General features: G+C 43.5%; 1 protein-coding gene across 1 annotated transcript in view; it reads left to right on the top strand.

The window, feature by feature from the left end:
• The window catches only part of LOC311203314 (protein unc-13 homolog B-like), a gene marked incomplete at its 5' end in the record, with an annotated part of 223,193 nt that overhangs the window by 118,422 nt on the left and 88,702 nt on the right, over window positions 1-16,069 (top strand). Inside the window, one exon of the mRNA XM_084277973.1 lies at window positions 10,962-11,008. Coding sequence (XP_084134099.1) covers window positions 10,962-11,008 — 47 coding nt within the window. The remainder of the gene's footprint in view (window positions 1-10,961; window positions 11,009-16,069) is intronic.

Raw genomic sequence — 16,069 nt, 5'->3', positions numbered from 1 at the left:
AGGTGTTAAGGTTTTTCATCATAATTCGTGACTTGGTTTCTTGTTAAATATAATAGTTAAGACATGTGATAACAAAGTGTGCATTTGAGCTATAAGTAGCCAGATTTTCAGTTTTGGGAGTTGAGTGGATCCAGACTTCAAGTGGCTGCATCACAAAGTGGGAGTTCTCAGTGTTTAATCACTGCTAGATGTTATCCTAGTAGAGACCTTTCAAAATAAAAATAAGGTGAGACCTGTATTCTGGTATTGCTTCCATAACTTGTCCACCAGATGAGAAATTTTCAGATAATTGTTTGACCTCAGTAGCTGGGAGCTGATACAGCAGCAGAGCAGTGCTGGGTAACTTATTTCTAAAACGTGGGAGATGGCAGTGCCCACCATGTTTTGATGGGCCATGTTTTGATTTGGTCAAACCAAGCCTATGTTGGTACCTCTACCCCTTCTTTCTCCAGGCAGAGGGAGAACTTACTCAGTGCTGTCTCTGTCTAAAGCACTGTGCTGTTAGGGGAAGAGATTTGACTCTTGTGGGAGTGACAGATAGTGGAACTACACCTTGGAATTACTGCATCCATTTTGGAATCCTCTCTGTATCAAATCTCTCATTCATTTTTCTCCTTGCAATCAGGAAAGGTAGCCAGAATAATCAGAGTGCTCTTTTTCCCATCTAAAGAGTTGTCGTGCTCCAGGTGTCTTCTCCAGTGACAGTGCTTTTCCTGTGAAGACACAAGCTGTCAATCTGTATCTGACTCCTGTACCAATGGCCTTCCCAATTATGGAAATCATAAAGCTTGTGTTCTGCTCTTCACTTTCTTTTGTCTGAGGCCCTTAGCGTAGGGTTGACCGAAACAGTAGGTTTCGGTGAGTGAAACACTAGGATTTGTTAGCAGGCTTGGCACAGATATGCTTGGCTTTTTGTTTCAAGGGAGTGTTTAGATTACCAGTATATAGATAGTATAGATGAAATGGATTTTACTTTTGTAATTCAGAAGTCTATGGGCAGGAAGGAAGGTTGTTGGCTTCTTTTTTGGGGGGAGGAGCAGGTAGTTATTGAATAGGGTTCAAGCCCTGGATGTATGTCTTAATGTTAGGACCCAAGGTTATTGTTTGCCACAGTTCAATAAAAGCATTGAAATAACCTATTTCTGAACATGAGCACAGGCTGCTCATCTCAGCAGAGTTCGAGCAGTACAGGTGTGTTCACAAGGCAAGAAGTAGCCAAAACAGTAAGGAGGAGGAGGATGGCAGTGGGACTGCAGTGCCTGAGGTCCGGCTCTGGTTTGGACTGGCATTCCTGAGCTTCCCTGGTTCAGTTCCGCTGAACATCATTGAGCCATGTGACAGAGTTGATGCTTGGCATCACTCTTGTGTAAAGTTGTATCTGCTGGGTGCAAGTTACAACAGTAAGTGTGTGGTGAAGTCACAGTGTAGGAAATGCAGGAACGGAGACAGGAGGAGTCTGAAGGAGTCAAGGGACGTGGAAAACATGGTATAAGGGATGAGGAATGGGAGAGAACTTGGAAGATGCCCTGAAAGAGATGTCAGGAATCAAAGCGGGTGAGGTAGGGAAGCTGGGAAGGGAAGAGCAGGTCTGTCTGGAGTGGAGATAGAGAGACATAATCGAAGCAGCAACGCTTGCCAAGGAAGCAGCAGGTGAATAACCACTTGGCAGTAGTCAGAGTGAGAGAAGGGGATGACAGAATTGCCAAAGGCTGCAGGGCAGGGCCAAATTAATCATATACCCATTCCGTTTGAAACAGGGTTGTTTTGGCACGCATTTTCTGAGAAAGTGAAGCAACAGTTTTATGTGCTCCTTCACTTGAGCCAAGCTCCTTTGGAAAAAGCATCACGTTCGGAATCCAAGGAAAGATTGTTGGAGTGCTTTCTTTTTTTTTTTTTTCTTTTCCCAGCTGCAGATGAGTGTTTATGTCTTACTTCAAAAATACAATTTCTTCTTATTAGGCTTTTAAGTCAGGTCCATTGAAAACCAGTTCTGCCTGCTGGCTTTCTGGTTCTGAGCCTGGACCACCATGTTAACGCCAGCTACAGAGTTCAGTCCAAGGTACTTTATTAAACGTGTTTGGCAGTGGTTTGCAGCAAAGGAATGGATGATGACTTTGAAAGTGTTGGTAAATCTGTGTGTTTTGGTGAATCAGAGATAGCTCACTGGCATAAAGGTCTAAATTATTTATAGTTGTGTGCAGATGTAAATTACTGGAACAATTTGGAACTTGGTAGGTGCATGCAATTAATTGTTGTGTTTAATTTGAAGCTAAAAGATAAAAAATAAAACATCCTCTGCAAATCTGAGCAGGCTTTTAAAGTTTTATTTTGAGAGAGGAAAAAAAAAAGTGTAAGTGAAGATGAAGATAGTTTGACACTGTCTGTGTTTAAAAAAAGCCCTGAAATGGTTGAGATTTTTGTAGATTCAAACCAACTGCTCAAAAGTGGAATGGGGAAATAGTTCTGTGATTGGGGTTTAACCAAGTTAGTCACCATTGATGATGCCGTGAGCACACCTGCTGTAATGACCAGGAAATTTTCAGCCTTTGTCTGCAGTTGGTCAGAGATGTGCCAGCCTTTTTATTTGAGCTACTACTGTCCCCAACAGCTATAAACCAAGAAATCAAGGATATGCAAAATAATCCTTCCTCCCCCACACCCTGCCCCATTCAATAAGATTAATACAAGACTCATTACTCTCTGTTTTTATAAAAATCAGTTTGACCTATATTTGAGAAGCTCTAGTGCCCTCAGGACTTAGAATTTGGCACTGCTAGTCTGTGTCAAGGATTTATCTGTGGAAAATCAACCCGAAATGAGCGAAGAGAATAAGCCTTTGAAAAAAACGTGTACTTTGCATATGCTTGCTGGTAGCTTGCTACAGTAGAGCTGTTGTGCTGCCAGAGACTCCATCTGTCCTCAAGTGTTTTCCAGCCGGGGGCTAGAGCAGGGCTTTCCCTGCTCAGCATGACTGGGAGCCACGGCAGACTGGAGAGGGGACATAAGTCCAGGTCGTCCGCATCTTCTGCACTCAGAGAGCTCACGGGACATGTCGGGAAGGCATCTGGTTCAAATACAATAAAACCCCAAGAGTAAAGGAGGCCTGGATCTGCCTGGGACACACTGAAATGTCACCAGAGCCCAAGTCTGGAGAGATGGGGCTTGGCCTTGAAGGGTCTGGGGTGACTGCAAAAAGGATAGAACCAGGGGACCTGAAATGGGATCAGGGCTGCCTGGGTGAGGTTTTTTGTAATAGAAAGGGAACAGGCAGGTGGATTATATAAAAAAACACTTCAGATGGGTTTCTGACCACAGTCAGAAACGGTTGTGCCCAAGAAAGCATATTCTCATCTGAGTTGGGGATGGACCTAGAGTGTCCTCAGCTTCTCCAGGTTGGCAGGTCTGTGGAGAGCACGGCTGTTAGGCAGAAGGCAGCAGCACACAGCCACTTGCCTGTTCTCCTCCATTAGCTCACCCAGGAGAGGTCAGCAGGGCAGTCTGGAGACTTTCCTCCCTGCTCAGGATCCATGTGGGCATCTCTTAAGATGGAAAGTAAGGTTTTTATTTTAGCTACAACTCGGCAATTAATTTGCTAAAGTAATTCAGCTTCTCCTTGGTGATTGAGTTAAAATAGCTTCTTTATTTCCCTGTCAGTGATTGCATGTGTGTAATTACACCCGTATAGACAGTAACTTTGAAAACTATTTTAGCTTTTAAACCAATTTAAGTGGCCCTTGTTGCCATGAAGATATTCCTTCCCCTCCATCTTTCATACGCAAATGAGTAAAATGATTTTTCAGTGCAGATACAGAATTATCTGATTGGAAGGCTTTAAAAATGTCATGTCTGCACCGGAAGTTTTGAGTATGACTCTCATAGAACTTTACTAGCCTTGAAATTGCCTATCCATAAACATGAGATTTAGTGTAGGAGGCACCAGGATTTTTTTTATTTTTTTCTTTTTCCTCGAATTGCCTAGATTTATAAAACCAGAAAATATCTCTCTGCATTATGGTATTTGCAAAAGCAAAATGTGTTCCGTGGGAGCTACCAGTTTCCTCGTAACGGGCAAAATGTACAGGGGGCGAGGAGGGAAGGAGGGGGAATGCTTCAGATGCAGGCAGTGGATGCAGTCTGGGGGAAACGGAGAACAAATCTGTTCCTCCCTGTAATACATGCAGGTTCTCTTTCCAGCGTGGTAAATAGCAGCTCCAGTTCTGCATTAAGATTACTTGAAACTCTTGAGTTAGTAAAACAGGAACTATAGCTCTCAAAATCATCTCTCAAAAGTTGCATGTTCTAATGCATGTGCAGTTATGGATGAAATTTGATTACTTTAATTTGAGATTAATTGGTAGAGATTGATTAACGGGTATATGTACCAGGAAGCATGTGGGAAAACTTTCCACTGCACGTTTTATCAACTGATGGCAAATGTTTACTCCTCTCTCTGAAATCATTTTACAGACCCACATGGCGGAAATCTGGTCTATTAACTTTTCTCCCTCTCCTTCTTCTCTTTTTGTTTGTTTTTTTTCTTCACAGAAGGAGGTAGAGGAGAGCTCCAGGTTGTACGTGCTGTCCCTTGTAACCAGCACCTCTTTCTGAAACATCTCTCTCTGTGTGTGCATGCCTTGTCTTCATGTAGCCTGTTGCTCCCACTGAGGCGCTGAGATTCGGTTTAGCGTGCTGTGGTTGTCAGAGGAATTGCTAACACTGCCTATGAGTTAAGAGTCTGTTCAGTGCCTACTACCTTGTACAAAGAGGAGGACATGAATGCATGGAGTGATCTCTTCCCTTTGGTGCTCTGTGGAGTGTGTGTGACATGCACAGGCACCATGTTAGCAGAGGATGCATTGTTTATCTTGTCTTTTCCAGTCCTCCTCATTATAAATCTTGTTTAAACCAAGTATTTCCACGTTTTTCCACAGTTGTATTATTTCATTCCATCTCTGTCTGGTCGGTACACTTACAGCAATTGAAGCCAGAGGTACCACTGTGGGCCATAATACTGAGCTCAAGCAAGGCTGTAGCTAAGCTACAGGCTGCACTTGGTCGTGTGCCCCATGGGGAGGACAGGACTTTTCCCTTAATACCTACAGCAGTTGCCTCCCCACCTGTGGACTGGTTGCCACTCTGCTTGTCGCCCTGTGGGCAGCAGGTAACCTGTTCCTACTGAGAGCATCCATAGATATTTTTTTGACTGCTCCACATCATTTCTGTTTGCAACTGCACCTCATATAGGGAAATTTCAGGCTGTTGGATTCTCAACGATTTTGTTCTCTGGAATATTTGCTGTATGGACTGGGTGCCTGTTGTGCTTCTGGCTCTCCCTAAGTTGTAAACCAGCCTCCTGGAGCAGGTGGAATGTTACGTGGTTTTTGGGCTTCCATACAGATTTTACCTTTAGGAGTTTTATAAAGTTGTATTTCTAACCTTTACTGGTCTGTGTATCAACAAATTTGTTTCATTCTTACTGACATTTGTCTGTCCATTAATGCTTCTTTTGGGAATGAAGGTATCCAGCATCAAATACTGGGGTCAAATTCTGCCCTCTTCTGGCTTTGGTGGAAAAAAAACCCTGCAGCCTTCTTTAATCTGGCAGCGGGAGAGCTGGTGCTGGAAGATACATAAGGTGGAAGGAGCTTCTTCTGGGGCTCTGCAGTCATTATTTAAATTGATGTTGTTGGCAGAATACAGTGAATTTAAAATAATCCCTTGGCTTGTTGCAGCTTTGGGTTCCATATAAAATGTAGTCAGTGAAGACATTGAACCACAAAGTTTAATTGGGATGATTTAGTTCAGTCTGATTCTGCAAATACCCCCAAAGAAATGGTCTAATTAGGCATGACCAGAAGTTTAATTTAGACAGTGAAACAGTTGCTCCTTGTTTTAGCCTGATTCAGATTAATCTATAGTTAAATTGAAGTCTTTGAGGTTTAATAACAAAGCGTGGTATTTGAAAACAAGTTAGGATGATTTTCAAAACAAATAAAAAGTTGTTATTGATTTCTGTTCTGATCTGTTTAAGTAAAGCAGCTTTCCATGTTTTACATCTGTTTTTATCTAATAGGATAATGGGCTAGACACAGTACTTAAATGTGATGGAAAGTTACATTGTTAGAAAGCCTTTTATGTGGAGAGGTGGCTTTATATGGAGAGGGCTAACAGATGCAGGGATGTTATTCCTTTTCCTTGTGCTGCTCCAGATTTTGTGATTTTTTTTTCTTAATGCTTCTCTGTCCATTTAATGGACTTTTTCATCTACAGAAGTATGTAATTGTTTGCTGTGTCCATTGAAACATCTTCTTGTGTATGAGATAAACTGCAAAATCTAGAAATTACAGCTTGGCTGAATAACTTCTCAAATTACTTGCAAGCCTAGCTGCTGCTTGTCCTGAATAAGCAAAACTCCTATTAGTTTCCTTCTAAGGCTTCACTAAATACTGCTGTACCTATGACTAAATACTGTGCCTTGAATGATCTTGTCTTTTGACTTGTTTAATGCAGGGTATTAAATTTATGTACTCCTTCACTGGCATTATTTTGCTAACTGGTTCTTGGTTGATAAGAAACTTCAATTACCTTTCAGCAACTGACTAAAGCATGTGACACTTTGAGTGGATATACTGCATTGGTAGGGGTGACAGGCACTTCCCTGGCCAAAGATGCTTGTTGGACAGTGGGTGCAAAGCTGTCATCCATCAGCATCAGAAAATAAGAAATAAATAATTTGTTAGAGGTGTGGGCTGTTCTGTTTGCATGTTTGCTTCTCCATCTTTCATGTACTGCTTTATGTGCTTACAGTAGACTTTAAAAAAAATAATGCAGAATTCAGATTCAGCCTGGTCTGGCTGCTTTCAAGCAGAGCTCCAGTGACAGAGCTGTGCAGAGAAGTGAAGCATAAGCCAGGAGAAGACTGTGACGTGCAGTGTGGGTGCATGACTAGGAGTTAAATGTGCCTTCTTTCCCTTTACCCTCTTGTTTGTTTCAGGAAGGACGGTGCTAAAAACTCTCCCACTTGCTCCAATGTTCTCATCTGCCCATCATTTCTTCTGCTTGCCTGGGCTCCAAGCGAGCCAGGCTGCTGTCATGGGCTGAGCACCAGCTGGTCTGTGGCTGGTGATGAGACCCAGAGCAGCTACTGGTGCCCTGGTGCCTGTGATGCCTTCAGAGGGTGGGACACTCCCCTGCTTCATCAAATTCACCTAAAGAGCACTGCATTTGCCTTCATTAAATGGAGAGGAATGTGTGAAGTGCTCCACAATAGTGGTGTGAACTGTGGATTACTTTGTTTAACCTGCACTCCTGGAGGTGTCCAGACCCTGTTAACCCTCACACCAGCACTTTTAAGTAGTGCAGCCTCTGGTTCTTTGTCTACATGTGTCAGTGATATAGGGGACTGCAGAGGATTTCTTGGTGGCTGCCTGGCCTCTGACACCATGGTATTATGCCATTACTTCATATATAAACCTCATATATTACTTCATATATAAACTGCACGATTTTGTTCTTGAGAACTGTCTGGGTTTGGTGTCTGCTGCTCCCTTTGAAAGGCTGCTACAGAACTGTCATGTCTAAGACACCTAATTTTCACCCTCCATTTATATTTAGCTGAAGTTCTTCCATGCAGTATGCTCTCCTGTCTATTGAATAAGCACAGCAAAAAGTTCTTTTCAATAGACTAAGCAAGCTGTCCTGTTCTTTTCCTATAGGATTGTGCCTACATCCTCGTGCCGCTTTTGCCATTTTCCTGTGTGAATCCTCTTTACTTTGATACAGAACAAAAAAGATTGTATATGCCTTTCTGAAGGAGTCTTGCCAGGACAGTCCAGCAGTGTTCATGCTTTTATTTACACGGACACATTTCACTGGACAAACTCAATGGATGGTGCTGTATCTTAGTGGCTCATGGCCAGTGTGATGACTGGAAATCAAGTCACATGCTGTCCCTCCACCAAGGATCACTTTGTAGGCCATCAAATCCGCAGCAGGCTTTGGGGCTGTATGTACCACCTTTGACCCCCCGCATTGTTGCAGTCTTCCCTGCTATCAGCTCTTTCCATTGGACATCTGAGCTCTGTATCAATAACTCCCCGGTGTTTGTCACCGGCAGATTTTATCAGCAGATCCTACTTACTCCCACCAGCTTCCTTATTGCGTTGCCCGTGGCTGGCTCAGCGACAGTTACTTGTTTACCCACCTTAAAGCTCCCTACTCCTCAGCTTATCTGGCCTTACTAACGTCACATGGCATTGCATCAGAAGTGTTTTTTTGAAATGAAAATTCAGTTGATAACTCATTTTACAGTCTAAAGAAAAGTGCTTGCTTTGTCAAACAAAAAACGCTTTAAAAAACTGGTGTACCCTATATTGTATATTTCCTGTTTTCTGATTGCCTCCATGTTAACTCTTCCCTTCATGTTTACTCTGAAGGCTTGCAAGCTGTTGAAGCCAATAGTAAGCCTATGCTAGTGTAGATCACATTTTTCTCCTTCCCCCACATGCCTTGACTGTGGGTATTGCACTGACTCTTCAGTTCTAAGGCATCAGCCCTCCTTTGATGGATGTCAGGTGCTGGTTCTTTCAGCATTTTCTCAGAGAGAATGCTGCCTGGAGCAAAATACCTCTTTACTTTGCTTTCAGCAGGTGATGACTCCTCTTTCCACACAACCATCACCTGCCTTGCCCCTGCATCAATATTGTCACTTACTGAAAGCTCTTTCTTTTGTTTTCTGCCGTTGTTCCCAGGTGATTTTTTAATCTCGACCCTAGAGAAGCTCTTCCTCTTCTTGTTTTCTTTTCATGTGCATGTCTAAAAGGCTTGGCAAAAGTAATTAAAATTAATGAACAGAAGTACAGTTTATCTGGACTCTTGGCAATTTTTACTTGGCATGTCTCAAAATCTGGGAGGTGATGGAGGTTTGTTTCCTCATCAAGCTTTCTGCCTTTCCCTTCATCCACTCGCCTGGGCAGGTTTTTTTGTTGACTTATGGCTGGCTGTAGGAAATGGGTATTGCTCAGTTAGGTAACAGCTTTCCCTGGGTCATCTTCCCCTGAAAAGAGTTCCTGATACTCTTCAGGCTGTGGTATTGCCCCTGCTATTTGTGAGCTGTTTATGTCTCAAATACTGGCTGCTTGTTTTTAAAGATTTTTAGATAAACTGGTACAAAAACCTGTTGCACTGATTGCCTTTGCAGTAAATGTCATTACATGAGGGTTTGTCCGTTTCTGTGACTCAGTACAGCTGAACCAACCTGTGTCATACTCATCTCTGTATAAAATGTCATTGCATTTTAAGACTGCTTTCTGCCCACAGCTCTTCCAGGCATTAAAAGGCAAAGGTGGAGATGTCCTCCTTGAATGCTCTGGAGCATCTGTCTGCCTTTGCCTAATGAAGTCGTCTCTCTTGATCAGCACTTGATTCAGATCCCTCCAGAGGAAGTGCAGGTTTCAGGGTGAGGGGTTACGGAAGCGTAGCTCAGAGAGCATGAACCTTCCTGCAGAAGCCTGGATCCTGGCATGCTGCTCCAGCTGGACTGTGGGTCTGAGCTCCTGCCTGTTCTGCAGGCCTGTTTGACTATGTAGAAAAGCTGGAGTGTCCATTCAGTTATGGATAATGTCACATTCATCATCCCAGTTTTAAAAACAAAATGATAAAAATTATGTACTCTTCAGGTCTGCCTAGCCCTGGAGTTGTAGGAATAACAAAATAAAAAGTTTGGACTTTTGCTGCTCTACGAGATGAGACCTCAAATAGAAACCTTTTTTCCTTGGTTATTTCTGATCTTCTTGGGAGACCTTGTCTGTCACCTGTGAACAACCCGAGGTTGCACAGCTCATCCAAAATACAGGAAAAAAAGTAAATTCTTTTGGGGCTGTGTTCTTTTATCTTGCATAAAACTGGAGCTTATTTCCTTCACGTAGTCCTTTACTTTGTGATGATGCTCAGGTCACAAGTCCCGTGGCTGGAAATACTTTTGTTTTCCACTGTGTTACATTACAGCCTCTTTATACTCTTGCCAGGCATGATTACCTGAGGTTGGAATGTCAGCTATTAGCAGTGTGTCTTGCTTACTCCTGTTTGAAACCGGCTTTTCTTTCAAGGCGTGTAGGAGAATGTTTGAACTGTAAGCTGGAACAAAGAGGTTGCCAGTTATAGGTAAACCATTTCCCCCTTATCTAAAAAGTTTTCTGTTTCCCCAGGCGTATTGCAAGTGTTAAAACACTTCTCAGCTCTAATCAGTCTTCTGAAGATTTTCAAAGAAACAAAACATCTCTCTATAAATACACTCCTAATATGAATGTGAAAACCTGGTTTTAATTCATATGAATCCTTCTATCACAGTCTGTGGTATTTCCTATCGTGTGTGAGATCCCAGCTCACCTGCAGCCCTCTTGCAGGTGATGGCCCCTGTTTGAGTCCTGCTGGAAATTAAATACTTGCATATGAATGGGTGGAGCTGCAATGGGATGTCCCTGCTAGGGGGCTAAAGAGTCTGCAGTTGAGCACGAACAAAGCTCACAAGTGTCTGTACAGAGCTTCATGTTGATCACTCATTTGTGCATTTCATACAGGTGCTTTTAAGTTTTAGTATCCCCGTCAGGACCATGTTCATGTACATGGTGACCTGTAGTAACAGGAGCTCTCTGGTAACTTGTGCTTTTGTTGGGTTGGAAAAATAAAATGGAGTTGATTTTCAAGGATGCCTTTTGAAAGGGGAGGTGCACTGAACAGGCTCTTCTGGTCCTGGCTGTAGGTGTTCAATGAAACTGCCTGTCTGTGTCCATATGACCTGTCCTGACATGTTGGTCATCGGAGGTGCTTGATTAAGTTTCTGTATGCATTTTCCTGCATGCAGTGTGGTCTGTTATCCTTCCCTCAGAATATAATCTAAATACTTTTTCTGACTTTTTTTTGAAAATAATTTTATACTGTTTTTTTCCCTTCCCCCATTTAAGGGTCAAGATGAGGCGGATCCATCGAAACCACCCTGGCTCAAAGGAGGGTAAGTGGTGTTTTGAGACCTTGTTTCCCAGTGTTTATAATTACAGAGCACTTTCGTGTCTGCAGTTCACCCTAAGTAGAAGCAGCACTTCTGATGGTTTTAATGGCTGTTTTCAGGAATAATCAAGCGACCATGCCTCACTCTGGCCCCAGTTGCTGCTGTAGTCCAGAGTCTCCTCTTAAACAGCTGGAAGTGGCCTGTGCAGCTCTTCAAGACATCTGTGGTTAAGAGCAAGGTCATAGTTGCACTGTATAACCTGTAACGTGATGGTGGCAAGTACTTGTTGGAAGAAGTATTACATAGTCCTTGCTGAGCACCACAGAGTGGTCTGGATGAGATCCTTTTTTCTGAACCAGTCTCTAATGGCACTGGTGAAGGAAAAGAGTAGCTCTGAAAGATTGCTGTGGCTTTTTTCTCTTTGAAGGAAAAAAAGAAGCTTTGGGGAGGTCTTCTGTCTTTGCAGTGATTTCTGTGGTCATTGTAGTAGTCAGAACTGCAGTAACTCTGGAAATCATTACATTTTGTCAGTTTTAAAGCAGTGACCATTATGCACAGGTAAGTGTGAGAGGCCACAGGTTCTCTCTGCAACACGCTTCTCGCCACAAACAAAGCAGACGAATTCTGATTGTGTGTAATTTCAGCATGATACTCTGCATAATAGGTGCCAGCATGGTAGCTTCCCTAGAATCCTCTCGGGGGGAGGAAGGGGGAAGACAGTGAGACATTTTACAAGCTGTTAGGTTATGTGCCTTATATGCAATTAGGGCAATACAGTTTGGTGGTGGTGCAGTCATTAGGAGCTGACGTAGCAGAGGATTTGCCCTGAAATCGCAGCAAGAGTCAGCGTGCTACACACAGAAGTTGTTAATTCTCATACCTCTAAAGGATGCTTCTGTAACAAAACACAAAGTGAAATTGGAGGCTTTGTTACATGGCGTTCTGCTCTTGCAGGCATTGTTCAGCAGTGTTGGTATTCCCACAAAGCATCCTCCACACCTGCGGATGCCTGGAGCTGCCTAGCAACCCTGTGCTTTCCTAAGAAGCCCGGGATTTTGCTGAGCAGGCTGCTGGAGAACTGGCAATTAGCAAGAGCAGAAGACAGTGATTTATTCTAACTATAAACAGCGCCTTCTTCTGCTTTAACAAGGAGACAATGTACAGAGTTTATTGGTTCATGCACACAAAATGATTTCCTAGCCTGAAAGATGAATACACCTACAGTCCTGAAATACTTAAAAAAACATGTTTTGTCAATTCAAGGCAATGTTTGCTCTAGTCTGTAATTTTTTTTTCCCTTTTTGTGTGAGCTATAGCAAAACACACTGGCTAATGTAGTTTTGAAAGAAGTTTGGCTTGTTCACTGTATCTCCACATGCAAGAAATTCCTGGAAAAAGTTGGTAGTGGATGATGAACCTTTAATTTCACTGTTAACCATGCTGTGGCTTGTTAGCCACAAAGTATATTAAAGTACATAGTTTTGGAGTTCTTATTTCATGTGAAGATTAGAAAAGTCATGCCCCATGAAGGAAAAATCATCCTTTGTCGCATCTGCATGAAAAAAACTTTTATTAAAAGGTGAATACTTGCTTCAAGCTACTTAGACTTCTAGCATAATGCTAAAAGTAGCTCTGTGTAGTCACTGGCTTTGGAGAGAGAGCTTTAAAAAAAGATACAATTGGTATGGATCAGTGTCTCACTGTAATATCTCTACGTATTTTATTTATTGGTGCAAATCATCTTCTCACACAGAAATGCTACTCACTCCTCAGTACAGCACTCTGTAATAATGTTATAAATATTACATGCATTGCAGAGGAGAGTTACCCCGTTACGTACAAAGCTATAGTGTGCGTATTTTCGGCACCCTCAGTGCTTCTGTGTCTGCAAACACTGATTTATTTTAAGCAAAGGAGAGATTTTGTTTGAACAAAGAGGCAGAGGTGGCTGAAAGCACAACAAGCTGGTTAATTTGGAAAATGAAGAATTGTTGCTGATTTTAAAAGAAATAAGTATTAACAAGCTAAAAGCAGGTCACAGAATCTCAGAGCTGTAGGGGTTGGAAGGGGTGTCCAAAGACCATTGAGTCCAACCCCCCCTGCCAAAGCAGGTTCCCTAGAACAGGTCATCTGAGTGTGTAACTATCTGGGTACTAGGATACCTCTCAGTGGAGAAAACAAGCCCCTTTCAAATAGCCTTGTCAGTCTGGCTCAGAACTGGTTCTATCTTACCCTCATCCAATCACAAATATGTTACAAAACACCAGGTTGCAACTAGACATGTTTCTCAAGCCAACAACTTGTTATTTAGGCTCATCTTGAATTTACAAAACACGCAATTTTAATGTTTTTCTTTCCTGGCAAATGTCAGACTACTACAGTTCCGTTTCAATTGAATTAGAAAAAAAAAAATCATTGGAAATACCATAGAAAAGAAGTGTAAATTCCCAGCTGCACCATTCACTTTTTTCAGGAGCACTGACTCTGGGTTTTTACTTGTGACCATTTTGTTGCATCTTTTCGGCTTACAGACTCTCTCTTTCTGTTTTGTATATGCTTTCAAATGATTTGACACAAATCTTTGTCCCAAAACATACCAAGAAGCTGTATTGTAATTTAGGTAATGCTGGAATTATTGGCATAGAATCACAGAATGTGTAAATTTGGGAGGGACCTTTGGAGGTCTTCTAGTCCAAACCCCCTGCAGTGAGCAGGGACATCTTCACTAATCAGGTTGCTCAGAGCCCCATCAAGCCTGAGCTTGAATATCACCAGGGATGGGGCCTCCACTACCTCTCTGGACAACCTGTTCCAATGATCTACCACCCTCATACTGAAGATTTTTTTTCCTAATATCTGACCTAAATCTCCCCTTTTCTAGTTTAAAACCATTACCCCTTGACCTGCTGCTACATGCCCTCATGAAAAGTTCTTCCCCAGCTTTTTTTTGGGCACCTTTCTGGTACTGCAAGGCTGCTGTAGGTCACAGAATCACAGAACTGTGATTCTGATTGGGTTGGAAGGGACCTCCGGAGACCATCAGGTCCAACCCCCCTGCCAGAGCAGGTTCCCCAGGACAGGTCACACAGGGAGGTGTCCAGATGGGTCTTAAATCTCTCCAGAGAAGGAGACTCCACACCCCCCTGGGCAGCCTGTCCCAGGGCTCTGTCACCCTCACCATGAAGAAGTTCTTCTGCATATTGGTGTGGAACTTCCTGTGCTCCAACTTGAGGCCATTGCCCCTTGTCCTGTCCCCACACACCACTGAGAAGAGGCTGCCCATTTCTCCCTGTGTCCCACACTTCAGATATTGATAAACATTGATCATATCACCTCTCAGTCTTCTTGTCTCAAGCCTGAACAGCCCCAGGTCACTCAGCCTTTCCTCATAGGGCAGATGCTCCAGGCCTTTAATCATCTTCATAGCCCTCCTCTGGACTCTCTCCAGGAGATCCCTGTCTTTTTTGTACTGAGGAGCTCAGACTGGATACAGGTTCTCCCTGAGCCTTCTCTTCTCCAAGCTGAACAAGCCCAACTCTCAACTCAGCCTGTCTTCACAGGAGAGGTGCTCCAGCCCGTTGAGCATTTTTTGTGGCCCTCCTCTGGATGTGTTCCAACAGGTCCATTTTCTTGTTCTGAGGGCTCCAAAGCTGGACATAGTATTCCAGGTGAGGGCTCACCAGAGCAGAGCAGAAGGGGAGAATCACCTCTCACTCTAAATCTGCTGGCCACACTTTTGTGGATGCAGCCCAAGATGCGGTTGGCCTTCTGGGCTGCAGATGCATGGTGGTGGCTCATGTCAAGCTTCTACTCCACCAGTACCCCTAAGTCCTTTTCTTGAGGGCTGCTTTCAAGCACATCATCTCCTAATCTGTATGGACAATGGGGATTGTCCCAACCCAGGTGCAGGACCCTGCACTTGGCTCTGTTGTACTTCTTGAGGTTCACCTGGGCTCACTTCTCCAGCCTCTCCAGGTCCCTCTGGATGGATTCCCATCCCTCTGGCACATTAACCTCACCACTTAGCTTGGTGTCATCAGCAAATCTCCTGAGGGTGCACTCAATCCCACTGTCAGTATCACTAATAAAGATAATAAACAGCACCAGTCTCAGCACAGACCCTGGAGGAACTCCACTTGTCACCATCTTCCATCTGCACTTGGACCCATTGACCACCACCGTCTGCATGCAACCATCCAGCCAATTTCTTTTCCACTGAACATTTCTCCCATCAAATCCATATCTTTCCAATTTAGAGAGAGATGTTGCGGGGGACCATGTCAAAGCCCTTGCAGAAATCCGGATAGGTGACATCCGTAGCGCTTCCCTTGTCCACTGATGCAGGCACTCCATTGTAGAAAGTCACTGGTGAGGCAGAACTTGCTCCTAGTAAAGCCATGCTGGGTGTCATGAATCACCTCCATGTCCTCCATGTGCCTCAGCATAACTTCCAGAAGGGTCTGTTCTATGATCTTCCCAGTCACAGAGATGAGGCTGACAGGTTGGTAGTTCTCAGGGTCCTCCTTCCTACCCTTGTTAAAAATGGCTGTGATGGTTCCTCTCTTCCAGTCACCAGGGACTACACGTGACCACCATGACTTTTCAAATATCAAGGAGAGTGGCTTGGCAAAAATACATCAGCCAATTCCTTCAGGATTCTGGGATGCATCTCATCAGGTCCCATGGACTTGTGCATCATCTAGGTCGTCTTCAATGACACCTATTTTACCACCAAATAGAATCACTGAATGATTTGGGTTGGAAGGGATACCCTCCGCCAGGCCAGGTTGCCCAAAACCCCATCCAGCCTGGCCTCGAACACTGCCAGGGAGGGAACAGCCACAGCTTCTCTGAGAGCCTGTGCCAGGGACTCGCCACCCTCACAGGGAAGAATTTCTTCCTCATATGTAATCTAAATCTACTCTCTTCTAGTTTATAGCCATTACCTCTTGTATTAGGGATTTATAATAGAAGGGATCTATAATATTAGGGCAGCAGATTAAAGTCCATGTTTGATCCCAGCAAGACTGTTCTGACAATATGCACACTTCATGGAGATATTTC

This window comes from Gallinula chloropus (assembly GCF_964237585.1).
Source record: "Gallinula chloropus genome assembly, chromosome: Z".
NCBI lineage: Eukaryota > Metazoa > Chordata > Aves > Gruiformes > Rallidae > Gallinula > Gallinula chloropus.
The sequence above is the reverse complement of the archived record's forward strand: the minus strand, read 5'-3'. Positions and strand labels throughout refer to the sequence as shown.